The sequence below is a fragment of the Gavia stellata genome, chromosome 6 (genome assembly GCF_030936135.1).
Source record: "Gavia stellata isolate bGavSte3 chromosome 6, bGavSte3.hap2, whole genome shotgun sequence".
NCBI lineage: Eukaryota > Metazoa > Chordata > Aves > Gaviiformes > Gaviidae > Gavia > Gavia stellata.
Window position 1 is genome coordinate 17,363,158 of NC_082599.1, and position 24,635 is coordinate 17,387,792.

Genomic DNA, 24,635 nt, shown 5'->3' on the forward strand with positions numbered 1-24,635 from the left:
TCCTTCATTTTATAATCTGTATGTTATTGCGGTTTCTCTTGGCTGGGAAATTTCATTTTTATTTCTAATCTCAGCCATGTGTCGGTCAATTCTGACTTCAGTTCCCTTCACCCTCTCCCTGCTGTGCAGATCTGCAAGCCATATTGCAAACATATTTTTCAGCATGGGTGGGAGGTAGCATTGCGGTTTTGGACTTTGCTATTGATATCAGGATTTCCCTTTTTCTTTGTTTGAAACATTTTTTTTCTTTAAAAATAGAGTTGATGGTAAGCAGCTTTCATATAGTCCCCAGGGGGAGGTGCAGTGAACATTTTCATGCAAGTCTGAATAAGAATTAAATCACAATTTCCCAACTTTTCTAATGAATTCAATGGTATAGTCATCATCTTATGAAATCTTCAGCTTGATCCTTTATTGGGATTATGCAGAAGAATAGAAGTTTAAACTTTGTAGACTCCACTTGTAATTAAATCTCACTCCAGTAAATTAAGACTGCAGCATCATGGCTTATTGCCAGTGGAGGGAAATTAGGGGTTCGTTTGATCCTCAACCAAGAAAATACCAATGTCCTCCGAAAGGACAGCTTTACAGAAAACATTCAAAAGGATGACAAGCTGTCAATCCTTTCCATTCCTTTTAATACTGTTTTGTCTCTCTTCTTTTTGCTGACGGATCCTGCCAAGTAGAGATTCACTTCTCACATAAACTTGCCTCTATCAGATCTTGAACCTGCACAGATGTGCCCACTTTGCAATTGCAAGAACTTCTGCCATTTAAAATGCAAGAACATTTAACTTCTACTTTTCTCCCAATCACTCCACTAGTTTTTCCTTTGAAAAGGGGCAGTGAAGAAAATACCAACATTTTAACCCAAGGAGAAGGTCGATTACTATAAAAGTAACATTCAGCTGGCTGTCCATGTGGCAAAGGCAACAGAATGTTGACCCTAGACATTAATATTGATTTATGATATTAAACAGAAATATTTTTACTAAATTCCAATATTTATATGCAAATATGCTTGATGGGACTGGTTATTTTCTAAGGGTGACAGATTAATTCTGTTACTCTTTAGGAGTTTTTAGTTATTTTTCAAGAGTTACTGGATGTTTCAGTATGTAGACTACTTGCTCCCAACATCAGGAGCTGAGTCAAGGGAACTTGATGGTTTCGATAGGTGATGCAGTTGTTTGCAGTAAAGACTAACCTGCGGTAAAACGTGTGGTATGAAATACAGCAGTCCTTCTTGTTCCTGGGGAAGGTTTCTTGAGTTAGTAGCTTAGTCAGGCATATCACCGGGTATTTTGATTACTGGTGATCGTGAGGCGTTCAAAGGGATTTCCCTCCCTTGCCTCCCCCATCACCCCCAGTTTAGCTGCGATGGCAGTGGGATTTGAAACACATACTTAAGAGCTCTTCTCGGACCACACTTCTGTCTGGTTCAAAATGCCTCTAGCACGGAGGCTGGAGTGGGGTCTGAAAATCTCAGTTCTTCATGGAAACAAACTTCCAGTTCGTGCTCAGGGGAGCCGCACGAGGGAGCGCTTTCACCTTCAAACCGTGCCATCCCCTCCGGGCACCCCTTCGGGCAGCCCCTCAGCACCTCCTCCCTCCGCACCCCTCCGCGGCAGCACTGGAGGGACTTGTCTTTCTTCATCCGCATGGGCAAGTAAAGCTGGCGTCGGACGATTCAGTAGCCCCTGAAGCTGACAGTGACTCTTCTTTCTCAGACAGAAGATAAGAGCCTGACACTTTGGGTTAGCTGTTTATCTTCCTGGCACCTTAGCACTGGCACCAAGTGCTGTCACTAACCCCTTAGGCTGACCATCCGTTCTGGATTTCAGAAGGAGATGGCAGGTTCTGTTTAGCAATCCATCTCCTGAGGAGTGTCCCCATTAAACATTTTTGAAATGTATAAACCAGGCATGGGGTTTTTGCATGAATTTCTGGGAATGCTCATGAAACCAGTATCTTCCCAACCAAGCCCTTTGATAACCTGTCATCCAACCCCAGCTTCCCCAGCTGCAGCAGTATAGCAACAGCACAAGCTGGATACACAACAGCTTGTAACAACATGATTTCTGAGGTTCTAGCTCTGCTCTTCCTGCTGAGAATAAAGATAAATGCACAGTTCTTCACTGCTGCTCTGCAGTCACACGACTGTATTGCAGGACGCACTGAAAAGACTGCCACATCCTCCTTCTCTCCGTCCACTCAGCACTGAGCTGCTGCCGTTCTCCATTATCAGTGACAACTGTTGCCATGACAGTTTAATGCACCCATTGAGACAGGCACTGAAAGTCACCATTTACTGTTTTTTAATGGCATCTGGTGTAAAAGGAGCTTTCTGTTGACTGCTGTTGGCAAGTAGCAAAAGGTTTCTGGAAAGGTGTTCAGCTATGGTACCATCCAGCCCATTCCGATAGCTGACATTTTAATTACGGCACAGGTACTGTAAAAACAGTGAGCCACAATCATTCATAAAACTGTACTGCATGTATTTCTTAGTTGTCTGTATCAGTATGGAATGAAACAGCCAGTGTTGTTAGAGGAATACACCATTTTTAAAGCAGTACTAACTGTAGTCTTTCATTCACTGGCCAGTCACATACTACTGCAAAACAAAGCTTACTAACTTTCTAGGTTTTAATTTCTCATTCTCAGCCAATAAAACCTTCCCCACAATATTGCTGCTTCCTATTTCTTTCATTTTTTTCTTTTTTTTTAAGATCTTGGCTGTTTACAAACATTGGAAAAGTAATTACTTGATGTGACTGATGAAACACACATGTTGCAAAATCCATTAACCTCCTCCCCATCAGAAGAAAATGAAATGCACAGAAAACTCTTGTTCCACAGAGACATGAACTGAAGGTAGCAGGACTTGTTATATGGGACAATTTACAGTTCTCCAGAAATCAAGGATAAATTAAAACTTTCAGGTTATTGCCAGGCTTCTCAGCTTTACTAGTAAGTGGGATGATGAGAGGTGAAGCAATTCTTTTTAAGAACTGTTTTTTTATGGGCAGAATTGGGGCAGGGGGGCAGGGGAAGAAACATGTTTTGTAGCTATTTACTAGTCCCCAGATGTCCCAGATGGTGATGAAGAAAGGTGGATACAGTAAGAGTGGTGGCAACACTTTGTCAACAAGTATTGCTACACAGCATGCACAAGAGTTAATAAAATAAATTATACACCACATTTTCTTTTCAAACAAGCTTTAAATAGTCCATATGTAACAGAATCATGTGTTACAGACAAGAAATTCTTGCTGCCAAAACACAGGATGAGTGTTATTCCCTGTCGTTCTTTCCAAATTACAGACTTAGGAAAAAACATTTCAAGAAATAAGAAGCTTTTAAAAAATAAAATTATGCTAAAACCCAGAAAAGGCCAGTAGAATAGACTGGTGAAGTACATGAACAAGTAATCAGAAGAATGTTAGTACACAGGTACTTACAAAAAAACACACAGGAGTGGACATAAAGGCTTTAAAGACACAGGTACTATGCAGGCTAATTCAGTATCAAAGAGCAGAATGCATAGGCTTTATTATAAACTCTGTAATTCATGCATTTGTGTGTGCAGATAAAATATACTTAAAGCATGTATTTAAATGCCATCAAGAAGACACCTGAACTCCTCCCCAGCAACATCAGCTGACTTCAGGGAAGAATTAAACCCAGGTTTGATTATTTTTATACACTGGCCTATTCCAAACCCATAATGTGTAAAAGGGAACAAAGTAAAAGAAAGCAACCAGGTATTTTTCTGAGCCGCTCAGAGACACCAGGACAAAGATACAAACCCACTTTGTGGTAATCACTGTCACTGGAATGTAATGGCAGCAACATCAGCCTGGATGGTTCTCAGCTGTGTTTCAGAAAGTGGCTCCAAGAAGAATGATCCAAGGGTTGAGTGGGGAAAAATAGAAATTAACCCTGTAGTACATACATACATACATACAAAGATGGCTCTTTTCAGAACAAAATAAGGTAGCACTACTGAGTATGTGGCAATATGGTGTGTGCATTACGATATACAAGTGAAATCTGCTTGGGGCACCTTCACTCAGAGGGATAAGTCTTCTTAAAATATAATAACAATAATAATAATAATAATACTTTTTTATACTTGCCACTTGTTAGCAATTGTTTACATCGTAGAAAAATAGATAGTATTCTGTAACAAGAAATATAGTTACTTTGTTAAAATGGGCTATTTTAAACCAGCTACTATTCTTTCATATAAAGAATTTCTAAACAGCAAAACAAAAATAGGTAATACTGAGTGCAAAACAGCCAGTGGTATACTTTGCATTGGTTTGAAACACTAGTTGCCAGCTACTATAATTACACGTTCTGTACACTGTACTACAAGTCTTCCATCTTTTAGAAGCTTTGGGGTTTTTGCTTTTCTTCTCTCTAGGTGGCAAATAAGTATTTAATCTGAGTAAATTCAAACTCTGGAAGTCAGAAATAGTTTCACAATCAATCAGCCTTCCCTACCATTCTCTCACATTCCTTCCCCCACATAGTGCAGCAGCACTTTCTACTTATGGCCAAAAATCCCTTAAGTTAAACAAAGTTTAGGCTGTAGATACTTAGAAGTTTAGCTTATAAATTCACATTCTTTTAAAAATCATTTCACTCATCTCTCACGTTTACATTTACAACAAATAGAAAGCTCAAAAGCCTCACTTCATGCATTTCATCATCCCTGCTGAAGACTGAAATAAAGTTCAGATAAAAACTCTTCGCCAATGGTAGGTATTAAGTCTTAATGCTACAAAGCCAGATGGTTCCAATGTAGAAGTCAGATTTTTCTGTGGTCTCCGCAACAGTTTCAGATATGAATAGCTAATTTCTAGTGGCAGTGGTAAAGGCATTATGAGTACACCATGAACACCACAAATGTAGGCAATTGCCAAGCATCAAAGAACAAAAAACAAACAAAAAGCACCCAGAAAAAAAATCAGTGAAACATTCTTAGTAGAGCAGAAATCTCTATTCTCCTCTCCATTCATCTCACACCTTTTCAACTTTGGTGGGGTCATATGTATCTGAAAAAAGACAAGAAAAGACTATTAGTCATGTATTGTGACATCTATTCAATGTTGCTAGCTGTAGAAATGAGGCATCTTTTCCCTAGTTTTTATTAAAAAAAGAAGCTAATACTGGACTTACAGCCTTAAAGATACCTACTACAGTCCCGACCCAAATTCTGTGTTTACACCAGTGTAATTCGGGAGCAACTTGGATCAAATGCATGCAAATATAATTTAGGAAACCTTGAGTAGGTAAGGAACAAGCACATGGCTGCTAAGTGATTACTTCTAGTTTTCAGATGCTTTGACAGGGAGAGAAAGACATAAGACTTGCCCTCCTTGTGCTGAACACTAAGGACAGGTAAATGCGTCAAGCATCCTAGGAGGGTGTTTAAGGCTGGCTGAAGAAGTGATGATGCCATCCAGTCATCAGGGTCTTTTCATTCGATTGCAAATCCTTGGTTTCAGATTAATTCAACAGAATACAGGAAAGCACAGCTACGTTGCGTGACTATGGTTAGTTTCACTTCAGTCTGCAAAACCACAGCTCACGTTTTGACCATTATTCGCTAAAGCACTGGACTGGCTTACTAACATTGGTCTTCATTTTCAGCCTACCTCTTGTCAGTTCACAGGACAGATCACACTTCGTTTTTCTTTTCCTGGAGTCCCTAGGACACTCTTCTATCAGATTTTTTTATTCGATTTATCCCAACATTGGCCATGAAGTGAGCAGATATGAGCCTTTTCCTTCACCATTGTGACTCTGGGATAGGATTGCAATGAAAGGGCTTTGCCATGTGAGGTCTGCCTGCCGTATGCCGTCATGCACATGTCTGACTGATCCTAGGCTCCTTGGGATGCATGGTCATGGCACGGAGGAACCAGGGCTACTTGCGGAGGGATCTGTAGGCACACAGGGGCCTGGACAAACCGGCACTGCAGCCCGTGCTACCATGTGCTACTTGCTGGTCTTACGCAACCTGGGTACCTGTGCTAACATTAAACGTCCCTCCCGTAGGCTGTACTCCCACAGCATTCGCATTTAAACAGTTGAACATGAAAATAGTTGCACACGTAAGTATCACACTTTGGAGTAAAACGTTCACCCTCAGGACTTTTATGTTGATTTGAGTGAATGTCTTCATTCAAACAAGCATAAAAATCTCCAGAGGGAAAGTTTTACTCCTGTGTGCAAGTGTCCATCTGCAGCATCCAGACTCATATCAAGGAGGGGACTGGCTAGGAGAGAACTTCTGGATTTGGCCCCAGTGGGTGGATTCCTGGTGCAGGATCCTTTATTGCTTCTCTTGCCCACTCTCCTCAAATTGCTAGGCCAGCCAAGAAAGGAGTCTGTGCCAGCAACACCTATGTTTTCAGAAATGCTTATCACTATTCAGCCTCTTCTGGTATTTCCAAACTTCAAGAACAGACATCAAATGAATGCAAAAAAATCAAGAGGAAAGAAGTTTTTGAGGGCTAGTGCACTCCAGGATAATGCTGCATCTTTCTAAGCTAAATGCACTGATGGTGTGGGAAGATGCCTCTAAAGTAGTAACATTTTTTCAATTGTAAATAATTTGCCATCTAAACTGCTAGAACATACAAAAATTCTGAACTGTTCTGTGTGAGGCTGACCTAAGAATAAAAATGGATTTACATTTCAGAAACCTGATTTTCCTCAAGCCAGACACACTGACACTAATAGAACTCCCCACAAAATTCCAGGTGCTCACTGTTTTGGGGAGTGGTGGGGGGTAGAAAATTGGGCCACAAGACATGGAGCCTCTGCGTGGCTCAGTTTATTCCTTGAAAGCTTACCCACACCCTCAGCACCTAAACCGAGGACACAAAAGGGCCAGACTGCCAGGCTACATCACACTTCCAGGGGGACAAACATTGGAGTTCTAGCACTGATACAGAAATGTTTATTCAACATTTGGTTAAGCTCATTTGAAATGCTCTCTACAGAAACAAAGCCAGATCAGCAGCCTCATGGAAGCAGTCTTCAAACAACAAAGGAGAAAAGACATCCAGTGCATTTGGGAACATTTGGAGGGCAGTATTTGCATAGTAAGATCAGCTTCTTACACTGAGTTTCGGCAGAGCTCTTACTCTGAGAGATGACTGTTCATCTGCCAAGCTGCATTATACCTGTGAAAACCTGTTTCTGCTAAGGCCTCTAGCCTCTGCGATGGGCCCAGTCTGCAATTATAAGACAAACGTCACCCCACCTCACTCCAAATAGAATGGCCTTTAGCAATATTTACTCTTTAAAAGCAACAAATACAATGGGTTTCCAGGATTCTCATTTTGGCTTTCAATGTAGGCAGTGAGCTAGTCTGGAAGTTGGAGTGAGAGTTAACAGAGGAAGACACATCATCAGGCCTTTCTACAAACATGAATCTTCAGTCCCACCCCATTAAGGTAAGGTGAAGATCTTGTGGCCATCAACAAATCAGGGTCTCTTTGGATAGGAAGAAGCCAGTGGAGGAGATGCCTTCCCACCCCATGTGAGTGAATGTTACCCTGTGGTACTGGATGTGTGCAGCAGGAAGGGACATCCACGCTATCCAGACGTGGGGAGGGCTGTTACGTCTGCGATGGAACTGCTGCAATGGGAACACACTGCAGAATACAAGCCTGGCATTGTTAGCAAGAGGGATAAATTTAGACCTAATTTACTGCAGAATAACTCTCCAGTAAAACACACACAATCTGTTTTGATACATCCCTGAAGTTACGTCACCACAACAGTTATTTTCTTCACTCCAGCAGAAACCCCAAGGGAGGAAAGCATGTGAAATGCATGTGGGGCATACTAGACCTGATGGGTACAAGGGAGCTGAATTAGCCTGTTTGGAAAATCTGGTCTAGGGAAATACGGTTCAGAGCAGAAAGAGACACAGAGCTGTGGGATACAGAAAAAGACATGAAAGGAAAGACTGCAAGACTGCAGGAGTCAATACTTAGAACTCATACAAATATTTCTCTTCAGATGGAAGTACATAAATCCACTTTAAAGTATGCTCCATTTCATTTCAGTCCCTCTGTACTGGAAAACTGTGAACAGATTTATATCGATGAGGTTTAATGAATAACCTGTGCAGATTTCAAGGTAGAATGTCAGCTGTTACAGAGAGGATGGAAAAAGGAAGGAGGAGATTAATATTAATTTAACAACTTTCACACCATACATTTGCTCACTCCAATTATTTTAATGGACTAGATAGGTGGCCTGGGAGATTTATCCCTCTACACAGATCTATGGCAACAACTGATTTTCAGTTGTTCAACACAATGCCATATGAAAACTGTTTTGGAGAGAGAACAGCTCATGTTACTTTGGGGATGCATATGGACTACACAAGTTTATATGCTTTTGAGAGATGAGGAGCACCAAAAAAAAAAAAAAAAAGGTGTTCACTGAAAAAGTCAGCTTTCCATTTGACCTGGGGATAAAAGTTATTCTCAACATCTGATCTGGAAAATATTCATGAGAGAGAGAATTTTCCAGGCCCCTTAATGCAGCCATTTCCCAGAGTCTTCGCACAAGAACATCAGATTTTTATTTTTAGTTTCTTCTGAACTCTGATATAGTATGTGTCTACTTAAGTATCAGAGAGGGAAAAAATGGGTATTCAAGGAGAGGCTATGATTAAATCACCACGTGTTCCCAAACACTGGCACTAGAGTGACTATCTTTGAACTCTGCTGTTTGAAGCTGGACATTCCCTGAAACAATTAGACAGAGATAAGATCTCAGAGAGCACTCCAATCTCTGTGAATGAGTTTCAGTATCACAAGTGAGTTTTACAGTAACTTTTCCTAAAATGGGATCAGAGAACACTCATGTTACCTCTTCCACAAGGAGAGCAAAGCGGGTGGCAACCAGATGGGGTAGTACCACCTACAGCCTGTTACTATTTGAGCAGCATTATGTGGGCATAAGCAAACCGATCATGCCCATTACATAAGGAAACAGTACCCACTTGGATCTCCCATAATAGGGTCTTACCTAAAGAAAAATCTCTGTCGCTCTTCTTCTTGTCTATTCCACCTAAATATCCGTTTTCACTGAGAGAGATAACACGCTTGGAAACAGCCCCTGAGCTTGCCAGTTTGCTTCCTCTCTCCTCTTGTACCCTCGACAGCTTCTCCTCGTCCACCTCCTCTCCTGACTCTGCACTCTTAATGCTCAGACGTCTCATCCGGGATACAGAGTCAACTTCTTTCATTCGCACTAAGCGATCCATGGCAGTCCGGCTCGGTGGAGAAGTGAGCTTGCCTTGGAGTGTCTCTATCACTTTCGAGGTGCTTCTCACTCTCTTTTCTGAATGCTGATACACAGCTGACTTGCAAACCAAGTTTTGGTCCTCACCTTGGCTGGAACTCACAGGTTGTTCAAGAACTTGCTCAGTTACCAGTGTTTCAGCACTGGCTTCCTGGTGAGTGGTCTGGCATTCATCAGGGTATAAAGATCGGCCTCCTGCTCCGACAAAGAGAGCACTCTCCGTCCAGCCACACTTTCGTCTGCCTTCATAAGAACCCTCTTTTTTCCCTTCTTTGTCACTTACTGTGCTCCCTACTGATGACTGAAAGTCCTGGGCACCGTTTGCAGGGCTAGTGCCTGGGTGGGGCCCAACGTGGTCATCCGGAAGGAGAGACTCCACTGCTATATCTATACCTAAAATCCTTGCAGCTCTTGCCTGCAATGACTCATTCACAGGGATTTCCACTGCATTTGCATTTGAAGAGTGATCAGAATTGTTAGCACCAGGTCCTGGGGCTACATCAAGTCCCACTGACCTCAAATCCGGCTCAGAGCGCCCTTGGTTCCTCTTCGTTACTGACAAGCGTACTACTGAGCCGCTCTCTAATACCGTATCATTTGTGGGAGTTGCACCTTTGCTCAGTTTAACAAAGTCTAGGTAATTTTGGTCTTCGCTCATCTCCTGCAAGACAGGGTTATTGAAAGGATTACTGTGACATGAACTGCTTGGGCTACTGGACAAAACTCTCTGGAGGGGACCCACATGAACTGGCTGCTTGCTTGTTCTGCTCTTGGCTTCCCCCGTCCTCATCTCTGTTATCAGACTTCCATCTGCTGGCCCAACTCCTTCACTGCTCCTTCCTGGTTGCGAGGAGCCTTGAGAGCCAATGCAGCCCAGCTCGCTGCCATGCTCCGTCCCCATGCTCCAACTTTCAGACTTACTTTTAACTCTTCCTGACTTAAATACAGGCACCTCTGGCACAACTGTTACCGATTTCCCACCATGTTTTGGCTCATGGTTCGACTTCTCGTTTCTGGATGCTCTCCTCTGCGTAAGGGCACCTGCCTGCAGAGAAGCTGCAGCACTTTCCAAATCTTCTTCACTGCTTGTGCTCTCCTCCTGCCCTTGCAGTTCCTTGTTAAAACTTTCTAGCTCACTTATTGCATCCCAGGGACGGCGACTTACAGGCTTCAACAGGAACTGCCCAAACAGCTCTTTACTGTTGCAGGGAGCACCTGCTTCTCCCTTAACTACATCTCCCTTGGAAAGAAGGCCGGTTTCCCTCTCCTGGGCAGGCACGGGCTGACTCCGGTGGGCTTTTGGGGAGGGGGCCTGAAGGACCAAGGTGGCAGTCCTGGAAAACGCACTGTTGCTAGACTGGCTGAGGTACATCTGACCCTTCATGCTGTAAGTGCTCTGTCTGTAGCTTCTCTCGTCAGAATGCAACCCTACCTGTTTTGACCCTATTGTGGATACTGTACATCCTGGGAGCTTTGAAGACAACAGTTTGTTACTATTGGGCTGCTCAGTCTTTCTACCATGGAAAAATTGTGGGCTTCTAGGTTCTTCAGCAAAACTGGTCTGTGTCTGCTGGTCTTTGTACTGATCACCTGGCCAGGAGCCAGAGTATTTGAGCTCTCTGTGTTTTGCAGGCTGAATAAATCTGAGGTCATTCATTTGTTTGAACTCTTCTGGTCTCCACAACTCTTGTTTTTGTAACTCATTTTTATTGGTCATGCTTCCTGTAAGCGCTTGTAACTCCAAGTCTGTTGAAGACATACTTAAGAGACTTTGTTCTTGCAAAGCCCCATTGTTATCAAACCCGTTCTTATCAGGGCTCTGGGTTATGTTGTTGTTCCTATCTGTATCTGGCAGATTGGATTCTGATTTAACTGGGATAGAGACCAAACAAAATATAGTTTCATTCATTTTTTTCTTTGAACTCTTTTTGCTCTGCATCCCAGTTCCAGGTTCAAACTTTTTCACTTTTGTAACAGTCTCACAGGTGCTGTCCATATGTGAATTTCTTACAGAAAGTTTGTCTTTTGTGTACTCCGTGCTAGCTTCGTTTCGGGGGCTGTGATTAGTTGTGCTACAACTATCTCTTTGGTCCGGCAAGGCACAATTTTTCTGATCTCGGATGGATGGTGCCAACCATCTGTTGCTATGGGTGGAACTGCTGGAAGTTCTTTCTCCCTTTGCAGAATTGGACAAGTCTGATGCATCCAAGAAGGCACTGTTGTACTGTACTTCAAGATCTCTCTCTTGCAAAGCACCAGAACTGGGACTACGTGCATTTTCAGTGTATTTAGCGTTGTCCTGCAGACCTTCTGGTGGTGCAATTTTAATATGTCGTATCCGAGGATCATCAAAGGGAATATACTGAACAGAATGCAGGTAGTCAGCGGGGTGCCTTGCATGGCTTTGCTTCCTGTGAGGAAGATGGTTGCCTTTGCAAGGGTCACCCCCCACTTCAAAAGTATTCATGGCTGGTCGTTGGCAGGGGATGACCTGCTCCGCAGGACCCTGCTGATCGCTGGCATACGCGTTGTTGGTAGGCACTTCATTGAGGGGCTGTGGGGTCACATTTTGGTGAGGTGGGGATTTGTAAGATGGAGGAGGTACGTAGACTGGGGGCTCCAAACCGGAGTCTTGAATGCAAGCATCTTGCCTTGGCTCATGAACTTTGGCTAAGTAGGGGACAGGTTCATCTTTCCGGTAGTGGTCCTGGAAAACCACGGTTTCCGTAGGTGCCCTTGTCTGCCGCTGCTGTTCGTAGGATGGAGGCTTGAGGGGTCTCCCATACTTGGGTTTCACCAGGGGAAGGAAATGGCCTCCTGTTTCATGGTGCTTGGCTGGTTCCACACTCAGTCTGTTTGGGGGATAGGAGGGAGTTTTAGTTACACTGAATGAGTTGTTACTGTTGGTCAGGGAGGGCATTTCCACGCACCTCATGCTCTCAGGCGAAAGGACCCTCGGCAATGACTGCGATTTCCCCTTGTTGTGGGCACTCAGTACGTTGTCTCCCAGGGTCAGTGAATACAGCTCTTGAAGTAGCTTCTCCCTGTCACCCTCAGACATTTGCCTCCCCACCTTTTTTGGCTGGTTCCAGCTTTCCATTCCCAGACTTTGCCATTTGCAGTCTCCGGGCACTTCGCAGCTCTCCTGCAAGCCACTTCTTCTGACATACCCTGCGCCCTTCCCCACCTTCAGCTGACTCTCTTTGGGGTGCCGGGGAGCTCCCGGGGCTGCAGCCAGGCCTTTCATTTCCATGCCACCCTTCTGGGAATAGCCCAGTAGCTCACTGAAGTCCTGTCCTCGTCTTCTCCAGTAGGCAAGATCTTTATCACTCTTAGGCTGGGAAGACCATGCTAATTGAGGCCTGTCATAAACCCTGAAAAAGAAACGCAGCGTCACAGGCAGTTTGCACAGATGCCCTTTCTTTCCCTTATGGGTAAGGCCATTATGAGGTCAAATGTTGAGTTATGCCAATGGGGTTTGTGTAATCTATTCGCAACCAGATGACTTTATGATTTTAATGAGAGGATTTAAAAGTCAGTCATTAACATGAGTAAAGGAAGGGACTGATGCTCTGCTGGCATGTTGTTAGCTATGCAAAGCTGTTAGAAAGACAAACAAATGCACACAGTTACGTGCTGTGCAAACATGCGCAGCCCTCCTTGATGGACATCAGAAAACCAGAAATGATTGTGTTGAACTTATTTCTGTACTCTGCCACATCAAAATCTATAGACGTCAAGGGGACTATTGTGGTATGCAAGTTTAATAGGAATCCAAAGCTAAAAAGCAGACATAGGGAGAACAGGTAGGGGGCTATTTCATAAGATATATTCTGTAAGAAGCATGACTTGCATCCTAGTGCAAGAGCTGAAATTAAACATGTCATTTCCAGTGTTGATTCTTGTTCATCTTTCAAAGGGAACAAATTCCTTCAAAGTGTTTTGGATGCCACAACAATGGTGCTGTATCAGCACAGTTCTGAATAAGATGGAACGGATATTTGAAATCTAAAATACCTCAAAAGAAGTATAACACTGTTAAGTAAAAGAGGGATCGACTCCAGCAATCTATTACTGAAATATGAAAGACATTAGACATTTTATTGCAGATTAGAAATTCAGAACACAGATTTACATGAACAGAATACGTTATTTGTGTGTTCTGAACAGACTGTAAACCATTTAATATATTACTGCTGAACAAAATTGGTACCTTCCTATATAAATAATTAATCTTTTACTTGAGCCGTGTTCTGCTATTCTTGTACCTAAGGTGTCCAACAATGTATCTGTCTTTACACTATGTAGCTGCCACCAGCATAAGACTGGAAAGAAAAATCAAAATTGACAGAAATAGGACAAGTATGTAGATAGAATCCAAGAATTTCTTTCTCTTCCCTCCACCCCAAGGTATATAAACAGTGTCATCTGGCTCTTTTTTACTAAAAACAATGATCTATTCAAACAGCAGTTCGTGAAAACATAATACAATTCAAAATTCTTAATGAAAACTAAGCAATCCAGATCCACAGCAATTTTCTTGTATGCATGTTAACTTCATCCTATGACTATAAAAGTTTAAAAACCAAACTGGAAAAAGGAGCATCTTGTCATATTAATTCAACTGGATTAAGACTTAACATCTGAACAAAATGTTCTGATTCTGAAGCACAAAGTACAGGTCGATTGCTGAAGCCCAGGAAGTAACAGACCTCTTCATTAATCAGTGAGATATAACAGAACACCTCCTATATTGGAAAGTTGATTGCTGTTACAACGACCATTTCCATGCCTCTCTGCATGTGGAAACATGCAGCTGAACAAATGCTGCCGCCTTCTGAGATTATCGAATCTACTCTTTCATCTCATCCCCATGGTGCTATGGCACCATTTGTATCTGCATTTACAATACAAGGTGAGAAACAGGGTCTAGCACTAGTGAGAAGGGAATGGACAGATTGCTCTTTCTGTTTGATTTTAACCATCACCATGTAAGGGTCTACAGAAATTGCAGGAAGTACAGAGTCATAGATTCCAAGATCAGCAGAGACCATTACAATTATTTAGTTTGACATCTTGCTCAACACAGGCCATCAGACTTCCCCGAAATGATTCCTGCTTCAGTGGTAGCATGTCTTTTAGAAAAGCATCTAAAAATCTTGATCTTTAAATTTCCAGAGATGTTGCTGCAAAGCTTAATTCATCATTAAAAAAACCCCAAGTAAACCCAGATTCTTATCATCCCAAATATAAAAACATTGGGGGAAGGAGGTATGGTAGACAACAATACTGAGATTTGCAACAATTGCAAATAACAGCACAGGAATGGAATGGGCTGGATGTTTAAAGGATTTAATAGGAAATCAGGAATAGGGAAGGAAGCATTACTCAACTCTTTCCTAGGAAACCACTAAACCAGAAGAGTTTTGGTTAGTTTGCTTTTTTAAAAACAAACAAAACCCAAGCTTAGACATACATTAAAGTAAATTAGCCCTACGTTAGGACAGCTTCAGTTACAGAAAGGATGTTCCTCCATTTATTAAAAGCTGTTTAAAAGATTAAATTTATTTTTAAAGATGAAAAGATTAATAACGAGTCTCCAGTAAAAAATTTCTTAACATGATACAACCACTGTGACCTGTACTATGTCATCATTGCAATGTGAATGTAGAAAAGACATTTAAAAGGAAGTATTTAGAGCATTTTAAACCTGATCTTTCCTATGGTCTATTCACAAGGTGGACAATATCAGTCTCTCCAGCTTCTGGCTCAGGCACTATAGGTGGTTACACAGACAATCTGTTTCGTGGGCCCTGCAGGCCTCTGGAGAGGATGGCACTGCTCTGCACAGTGGGAAGAGGATCCTCCACAGTCTCCGTAAGGACCCTCCAGCTTAGCTCCAGCTTGCAGATTCCTCTGCTCCCAAAGACGGAGAGTAGCTCCTGCACACCCGCATGCAGCAGGTATGGCAGGCAAGCATCAGGCAGGAAGCAGGGCAGCACAACCACACTGCTTGTGGCTGCAACTGCAGAAACTGTCCCTGTTCCTGGCTGCCAGCATGCAAGCAGTAGGCGTTAGGCACCCAGTAGCTCAGGGTGGGTGAGCCGCAGGCACCAGGACAGACTTTGTGCCCAACCAGGATGCACTGTTAAGAAATTTCCAGGATTTGGCAGCAAGGGGTGGAAATTTTCAGAGGGCTGTTGTGGACACTGGCAGCTTCTATTCTATTTTGGGATCCTATCCTCACACACATTCTCCCAAGCCTCAACACTGGGAAACACCAATACACTTTTCTAATTTTTCCAGCAGGTAATCTCATTAATGATGTTATCTATTTACCTCTAAATTTGCTAGCTACTAACATAGTTCCTCTCACACAAATAGCTAAGCAGAGTGTCTCTTCTTTCCACTCAGAAGAGACACAGGAGGGAGTTCTCCTTCTGTGAACCCTCTTATCTTTACCCATAGGGTCAGCTTTCCCATTTTCTTTGCCTCGTCTCCTCTTCCAAACCTTTACTGTGCAGCTTCCTAATGCTCAGTTAAGCAAAGACAGCCAGGACAGCCCTCCCACCATCTGCTCCCCCACACTCTGCCTGAAGAACAACGGGATGGAGCAAAACATCACTTCCCCACTCTGCCGGGGCATCACTCCCCCCTTGCAAGCAGCACCGGTGGGTGGTGTGATGTGCCTACATGCAGTTGCTATGAAGCCTCTCTCCTCCTTCTCAGCAAGGATTGATTAGCAGAACAATTCCAATAAGTGGAGACAAGAGCTTCATCCCCTGCCATCATGAAACACCCTGAGCCCTGCAAACCTGTCTGTGAAGGCAGCAATGAGGTGGGCAACACCGCTCACTTCTGTGGTGTTTGGATGGTGATCAGTTCTTCTACATCAGTGGTCTGAGCATGAGAGTGGTGTAGATAATTCCTCATGTAAGGAGCCTGAGTCATGCTCCAAAATGCCGGGGAGCTGGTCAAGGTCTGTGAGGGTAGCTGGGACACACACTGCCTCTTCTGGCCTTCTCCTGCCGCTGTGCTGCACTGGGAAGGCAGTGTCAGGGGATGGCTGCAGGAAGCCTGCAATGCCCAAAGAGCAGTGTCTTCGTGCTGGACCTTGCTGGGTGGTTGTCCCCTCTTTGGGCCTCACAGTCCCCACGTCTCTGCAGTGTGCAGTTCTGTCCCAGCCTGAGAACCAGGAACCTATTTCCTGTAACGGTCCAGAAACCAGACAGCAAGATCAAAATCCCTGGTGGAGTTCACTACGGCCCACCCGTAACAGGCCAAAACACCCCAAAGTGGGCCATCACAAAAATCTTCGCTTCAGTTTTAAAACGGCTCACACTTGCTTGGCAGCCCCGTGCCTCAGATGCTTCTCCAGGGCAGAAGAGTGGGTCTGGAGGGAGACTGTCACCCTGGAGCTCAGCAACTGAAACACAGGTGCTGCAGCACTGAAGCCGCAGACAGCTTTCCTGGATCTGGCCCAGAGACCTCACTCCTCCCTTCCTGTACCGGCAGGACAGCGGCAGTATTGCGCTCTGCACTAGAGATACTCTGGACACCCAGGGATGGGAAGAAAGGGATGGCTGATACAAAGGTTTTCCCTTGTTCATAGCTGCTAGTACCTTGTAAGAGGTCCCAAGAGGCTCACTGGGAATCAGAGTTTGCTGTAACAATAACAGTAAGAAAAGATTTCTATTTCTATTCACTTGTGAAAGTGTGACAAAGCCACTTCTAGGGCTGTGTTCCCTATTTTATGGGGAAAACCCACTTTTTAAAACCAGGATATAATATCTAACTATGCTGTAGACTGACAGGTTTCACCCCTTGCATTTTGAGATGTTAGAAAGAGACATTTAAACTGTCAGAGAGCATTGTTTTGTATTTTGCCAACACCAGCACTTACAGATACCTCTGCCATGTCTGAGACATGGGGCAGACATGAGAGACTGCACTGATGCACCTGGAGAGGTGGGAGGCAGCAGCCCTCCCACACTGCTGTGCACCCAGGCAGGCTCTGCCTTACAGGGCATGGGAGCAGCAGTGCTGTGGTCGCTTCCAGCCTTGCACAGCCATATCTTTTTCATACCAGTTCTTCTCCATGTTGTAAACTCAGCTCCAAGGCCAAGGGCCACTTTCCTTGACACATCTGCACGCTCTCTTCCCCTGCTTTGACGCCTTTTTCAGTACCTTTCCTCACTTTATTGTCATCCAATTTACTTCACCCAAAACACACCATGAAGGATCCTCCTTATTACCTTTAAATCTGTGTCCTTCACTCTCCAGAAGCGATGGTTCCACCTGGGGACCTTCCACACGGCTGGGACTTGCTGCCCTAGGACTGCTTTACAGGGCTCACATCTCTTCCTGCCCATTATCCTAGCTGGCAGCCAGGAGCCATTCCTGCTCCAGGCAAACAGGCTTGCAAGGGGAAGAGATATGAAGGGAAAGAGCAGACGAGCCCAGCAGTCAGGGGACACGTGCCTCTGCCACATGTTACTGAAGGTCTTCGTAAGAGGACAAGCCCCCAAGGCAACAGCTTTTTGCCCTGCTTTCGGTTTCAAGCCCATTCGGCAGGAGGAAGGGGCTTTTACTCATAAACCATCGTCACACTTGGGCTGGCTTCCAGTCCTGCTCTAGCCCCTTTCCTTTGTTCATCTGCAGCACTCAAATAGCCGCAGAACAATGGCTGAGCCACGGTGTGTACACACAGCTCTTCCTGCCCAGCCTGCCCCAGCCCCAGCGTGCACGTACTCCATGTTAAGCAAGCCACGGCTGTACAAGCACGTTTTATGGAGTGATGACAAGAGCTTCCATGGGCTATGAGCGGTTTTAAAAAGAAACGCACAGGCACCTTCTCATGTTTACTCCATGAGAGTGGCCTTAAAAAAACCAAGAAAGTCCTCGGTGCATGTAGGAACCCACTGAGAACTGCAGATGGCTGAATCTACAGCAAAACCCAGGGCGTGTATGTGGCAGAAGGCGGGTTCAGTTTTTTAAAAATGAAGAAAGGGAAGAGCTTTTGCCCCTTTTTTTTTTCTGTACTTGGACTGAGCTTTTCTAAGCCCATCAGAGAGGCCTTTCTGATACAGACCATATTAGTAAATGACATTTTCCCACACTCGGCCACTTCCCATCACCCCAATATTCTCAAAGGCCTCGCTCTAGCAGAAGGTGAATGGATGTGCCACTGCTTCACATGGACTTGCAGTGCATGGAAATGGTCACTAGTATGGGAGCAGGAAAGGTTCACAGGAAGATGGTGTCAAGGGTTAGGGTCATGCTTAGTTATCTGTCAGGACCAAAAGGAAGAGAAAGCAAAGCCATGGCATGATGCTGAAACTTACCCCCCTTCTGAAGTATGAAAAGTGGACAAACCCTGAAGGTCATGGTGGTAACCAGGACCCGCTTGCCTCCCTTGGTTCCCATGGCTGCTTTCACTGCTGCTCGAGTTGCTTTTCACCAGAGGTTTCTTGCTGTATGCCCCGGCTCTTGATTCTGCCTGAAACCCATTCAGCGTTCTCTGAGCAGATCTGTTCCCTGCGATTTCATGCTGGTATCCATCATATCTGTTCTCATATGAAACAGGGGGATTTTTTGACAATTTATATCCATGAGAAATCAGGAGGTCCTCGACACTGAACATATTGTGCTGGTTTCACTCACAGCTGGGCTATCAGAAAGCTCTTCCCAGCAGGACCCATCACTGGAAAACAAAACCAAAAACAAACAGAAGGCTGCTTTAAACAAGGGAAGATATCTTTGATCAGCTGGTAGGCTGCTGAAGCAAAGAGTCTTATCCCCTGGCCTCAGTCTTCCACCCTTATAATAAAATAGATGAAGAAAAGCGCATGCAGATGCTGGTGACTCATGTGCTGACCTTCCCCAGACAATACACCTCCACGCACTCAGCCAAGCAGCAGATGCCTACTGCTGCTGACTCAGTCCGTTTCACTGAAGAATTCACTGGTGATTGCAGCTTTCAGATTTCACTAAGTGATCTCAAAAAAATCTTTGCACCAGAGGCAGGCCCACAATTTGAGTCAGGCATTTCCTTAAAGAACAATTTTTCCCCAGTCAGGGAGAGGTGTGCTCTGTTTTAAGTTGCTGCAGGAGGAGGGGGCGGATTAGCGGGAAATATGCCTCTCCCTACCGCTCTGCATATTCCAATTAAGAAAAAATGTTCACATGAACAAGGACAAAATATGCATGAGAACAAAAATTAATTATGCAACCACATGAGAAACCCAGGAAATATGCAATACCCCAGTTGAACAGTCCTTTTTACAGATTACTTTCTTTTTGGCCTGCATGGGCCTGCTGGAAATCAGTAATCCTCAACATGAATAATGCGTAGAATGACTGGAAATAACCTGAGATGCCCATGTCTATTGTGTCTCAGTGGTTTCCAAGACACAGGACAGTCAAGATTTTTCTTCCCAGTGACAGCCCTCAATTCTGCACTGACTACAGCAAAGATACAGCAAACTGAATTAGTTGGCAGGAAACAATCTCTATTGTCTATACCACTCTCGCAGCTTGTTATGGCAATTACGGACTACCCATTCTTCCAGACTTTTAAAATTAGTGGAAGGTAATGATCTATTCTGTAGGTTGTGCACAACAATGGATCCATTCTGGTATATTCCTCCTTGCTTGAACTGTGTTACCAGAAGAAAGAAAGGGAAAAAAAGTGCATAAAGAAGAAGTGAAACACACAGAAATAGATTTGTTATGTAAAACATAAAACACTCAAGATGATTTTCCCTGCATGAAGAGTTCATTTAACACGCCTGGTGAGTACTGTGTGTCCTTATTAGTAGCAGGTCTATATGAGGGACAGGAACCCAGCATTGGCAGCTGCTCAAAAGGAGACCGTGTCTGCAAAGATCATGAAAAGCAAATGCATTTGCTACACCAGGCTCTACTGCTCTCCTTGGGCAAGAAGAAAGGGAGAAATTTCTTCAATGCTGTTTACAATAATTTACTTTAGAGGGAGCAACTACTGAGATGGCTGCTGCACATTTATTAGTACTAAATCTCTCAGGCTACATTTATGCAGTTGATGTGTTGGCTTAGAATATAAACCAGTTTCTGTAGTGCAGCACTCCATATATTATGGCCACTTTTTGCCTATCCAGCGTCCCATCCATTTTCTGCTCCCGCCCTGTCTCCTGGATGCTCTGCAGACTGCAGAGCCGGTCTGGCCAGCCGCTCCAGGCCAGCCTGGTGTGCGGCTCCTGGGCACACAGGGACGCTCCAGCTGCCTCTGCCATGCACTGCCCACAGCAGCCTTGGTGCTCGCCTGAGGACAGCCCGCAGTGTGGAAAAACATGCACAATTTTTATGCAGAGCCATAATTTAACCGGTAACCTGGAACACTGCAAAAGTGGCTTTTCAGCCTGAGAGCCTGCTAAGCACTTAAACCGGTTTGTCTCTAGAGCTTAATGAATCTCTTCCCTTTTCACACATGTAACACTACACACCCTTTAAAAACAGAGAAATAAAGCTCTGTGCCGAAGATATTTTAGGATTATCCCTTGCTAGAACAGGACTCCAAATTCCCACTAAGTGCTCTGAGTAAGCAAGCCAGCAGTAAGTACAAGCAGGCAGAAAGCAGGGAGGAGCGAGACCATTCCCCCTTGGAAGGAAGGGAAGGCTTCATGGATTATTTTTGAAGGCTGACCTAAAAGGCTGATTTTCCATCCACCCGCCGCCCCGGACCGTGGAAGGAGCCGGGTACAAGCAGAGTAAGGGGAACAGCTGGCTGCTAGAGCTGTTCAGCCTCTAACAAGAGAAAGATCCAATGTGACTACCATAAACAGCAGAAAGCCCATCGGAGTGCTTGCAGGTGCAAGGAAGAAATGTGCTTTTCCTGCTATTATTGTCAGGCTGGCTTGGACACAGCTTAACCCTCTCTCTGCCGTCCGCTGCAGCAATGGTGCCATCAGAGAGGCAAAGGTGAGTGGGCAAGAAACCTCCAGCCCATGGGGTTTACTCTGATCCTCCTTTTGGCACCAGCGGTGAGAAGCAACGAGGTGGAAATGCAGCGTGAGGAACTGGTGCGACCGTCTCCTCCTGCTCTGCAAACTCACCACGTGTGGAAGGGAAAACCCTGCGGTGCTACGGGCAGTGGGAAAGCGCAGCTGGGAGCAGGATGTTATCACTGTGCCCATCGCAGCTCCACAGTAGGAACAAACAAGGCGGAGAAGCCTGCACCCCTCTGCCTGCCACAGTGCCCTTGGCACCAAAGGCCCCGAGGAGCTCTCCCCAGACCCACCACATGGAGAAATGCTCCATGCCCATGGCACCAGCTCCCAGGAGCTGGTAGCAGTGGTGGCGGGTGGCCGCTAGCCGGGACACTGACAGGACACATGCCTCGAATGACTGTGCAGAAGTTGCAGGGAGGTACCATCCCCCTGGATTGGACCTGGCTGGGGGCAGGCAAGCCAGAGGCCCTGCCCAAGCAAAGCCTGCAGGACATCAACCATGTCAGCACCCAAGTCCACAAGGATGCTGGCCAGTTTTCCAAACCTGGCTGTGGTGCTGGGGCACTCTTCCCACCCTCCCTTAGATAAATAAATCTGAAAAATAAAATCAAAGGAATTGGATTGGCAGGAGTAACAAAACCGTTGCTGCAGCTCTGTCCTGTAAATAATCTGTCAGACTGGGCCAAAGAGTAAAGACTGTGCAGAGCTTCTAATTTGAGGGAAGATCAACAACGCTGGAAAACAGTTTGTTTTTCCAGTGCTCATTTGTTTTGTTTGCCAATGACATCAGTGCTTTCTGATAGGGTTTGCTTCCTGAGGATGCCTGCTATCTTGCCAGCATTTCCGACTTGTCCCTGTCAGACAGTACAGCATTACACTGGAAACAGGGGCCAAGCTTTTCTCTGGAAGCTTCTCAGCAGCACTCTCAGATGCAAAGAAACAAGCACAGGCTAACTGGTGGAAATCAGCATCAGCCCCCGTGTAAGTGGACACAATGAGGACCCACAGCCTCGGCAAGCAGGACACAATGGGACCACCAGACAGAAACATCATCAGAGCACCTCGGCTTGGGGTGGTCTGTCCCAGAGCGGGGATCTCATCGCTGGCCCTGAGAAAAGCCCAAAGCACTACAGAAAAGACACCCTGAAGAAGTCTGGTGCTAGAGTTTCCTCTGAGCTGCTTCTGGAGCCCATTCTTGGTGGGGGAAATGCCCTGGTTTCTGTTGATGGTCTGCCTTATCTGCAGTTTTTTTCAGTGGCAGGGGTTCCCAAGCCATATTATTTTGGGAGGTACCACCACCACCTGTATGATGACCAGTACCAGCGATGATGAATGCCAACACTTGCAGCAGTGGCAGAAGCAGCTCTTACCTCCATGCTCTGAAATGGCTTGCGTGCCACTGAATCCTCTCTGCATTGCATTTAGAGCAGCCCATCGGCATGCTCCTTTGGTTAGCCCTCGTTCCAGAGAGCGTCCTGGCACAGCACCCACATATTGGGTGGGAGACCAGCAGTGACAGAGAATTTGGCCCTGGCTGCCTTCTGTTACATCTCTCCCACCCTCTGCTACTTGAAATAAAGTGGAAGGTGGCAACCCTTTAACTGTTTGAATACGACCCCTGAAACTCCTTCTTGCGCATGATTTGCCCTGCCCACCTCTGCAGAACTATTTACAACATTTTTGGAAGCGATTTTGTACAACTTTATAGAAAAGAAAACATCAAAGGAACTTGATTCATATTGCAAAATGAAGCACACAAACATCAAGAATTGCCAAAATCAAGGCACCCTGCATGGATGCATGAGTTGCCACAGTCTGTAATTAGATGACTTCAGGCTACTGAAGTCTGCAGGACTCCTGCCTCATTTGATACGCAGGCTAGATGATGCTAGTCTTCCTAGGCTTTATCTACAGCAGCTACCCAAACACTGTTCTGAAGACAGAGTTACTAAGAGGCATCTGAATTACAAAGCATATTATCCAGATGGGTCACACATTAAACTACCTTATCTTCACTCATGTCTGGGTGACATTATTCCCATTTCATATCAGACGTGTGCCAGACAGAAGTACTTATGCAGATAGACCAAAGTGAAAACAACCCTCTCCATTCTATGCACCCAGCCTGAAGTGTCTACAACCTGATTTTTCAAAGCACTTAGCCTAGAACTGAACTAGGTATGCTCAAAGCAACTGCTGAAAGAACCTAGTGCCTCTGCACGTCAAGCCAAGTGTAGCAAGTCAGGTGCCCACACAATGATGACATGTGATAAGCCAAAAAATCAGTTGCAGTAATTTGTCTACCTTGCTCTCCTCTGTCCCTCTGCCCATCTAATCCAGCACCAATGCTTTTGTCCAGGCAGCCCCCATCTCCCTCCCACCCCTGTTAGCTCCTCATCACCATGCACATCGGTGCCTTCAATTTCCCACTTCCCAACCTTCTGCTGGGCAGAGCCACCTGTCCTTCCCACTGCCTTCCAGCATCCCTCCCCTGCCTTCCCATCTCCTGGTCGCACCAGTCCGGCCGCTCTTCCCGCACAGCCCACCGCCGTGCTAGCCAGCCTCATGCAGCCCTTACAGCTTCTCCCCACCAGTCCTCTGTTCACATCCCTCACCCCAATTTTCCTCCTTTCCCTCCTGATAACCAGCCTCTGGCCCATCTATGTTTCCAGCAGAAGCACCTCTGTGCCTGCTCTCTGCTCCCAGGTCCAAAATCTCATCTCACCTGTCCCTGGAAAAAGCAGGAGCCATCATTACAGGGACAATCCAGCTCCACTGCCACAGCCCTGGGCAGGGGCACTGTGCCAGGGCTATGCAGACATGCTGTGCTCAAACATCTGTTGAAATGGTTAGGGCACGAGCAGCATCCCTGCTCAGGGCTGGGTCACGAGTGGGCTGCTCAGCACCAGAGTCTGCAAGGTGCTGATGGACGGGAGGAAAAAATCTTCGGAAAACAGAGCGGCTAGAAACAGAGACGTCTGGCAAGAACATGTGCAGACGTCTCTGAGCCTTGTCACCATAGATCCTGTTCCTGAACATGATGGCACCACAGCTCTCAGTCAAACAGCTGGAAGATTTCTTTTCTTTCTCCTTTTTAATGTGGGCAAACCAACATTCCTTCTCTTTTCCCTCCTCCCCCCTAGTTTTTCTTGGAAATGATTGAATTGGTTTAGCTGACGATATTAAAATAAATTTAGCCTGAGAGAGAGACACACAACCTGAAAGTCTCAGATCAAGTGATAAAAGCCTGACAGACTACAGCAATGAAAAACAGGTTCTTGTAGTAGAAGTTTTAATACTAGATGG

General features: G+C 45.1%; 1 protein-coding gene across 1 annotated transcript; it reads right to left on the reverse strand.

Annotated features, from left to right (window-relative positions):
* Positions 1-3,169: 3,169 nt before the first annotated feature.
* JCAD (junctional cadherin 5 associated) lies at positions 3,170-19,016 on the reverse strand. Its single transcript, XM_009819048.2, has 3 exons — positions 18,687-19,016; positions 9,067-12,716; positions 3,170-5,063 (listed from the first exon to the last, which is right to left on the reverse strand). Exons 1-3 carry the CDS (start codon positions 18,983-18,985, stop codon positions 5,029-5,031), a joined length of 3,984 nt encoding a protein of 1,327 aa, XP_009817350.2. The 5' UTR covers positions 18,986-19,016; the 3' UTR covers positions 3,170-5,028.
* Positions 19,017-24,635: the final 5,619 nt, after the last annotated feature.

What these genes read in the sequence shown, in the direction of transcription:
- JCAD (XM_009819048.2), bottom strand. Translation starts at nt 18,985, where the DNA reads ATGTTCAGTGTCGAGGACCTCCTGATTTCTCATGGATATAAATTGTCA. An exon ending in TTTCATACTTCAGAAGGGGG is followed by an intron (nt 12,717 to 18,686) that starts GTAAGTTTCAGC and finishes TTTCTTTTTCAG; the next exon opens with GGTTTATGACAGGCCTCAAT. An exon ending in CGACAGAGATTTTTCTTTAG is followed by an intron (nt 5,064 to 9,066) that starts GTAAGACCCTAT and finishes GTCTTTTTTCAG; the next exon opens with ATACATATGACCCCACCAAA.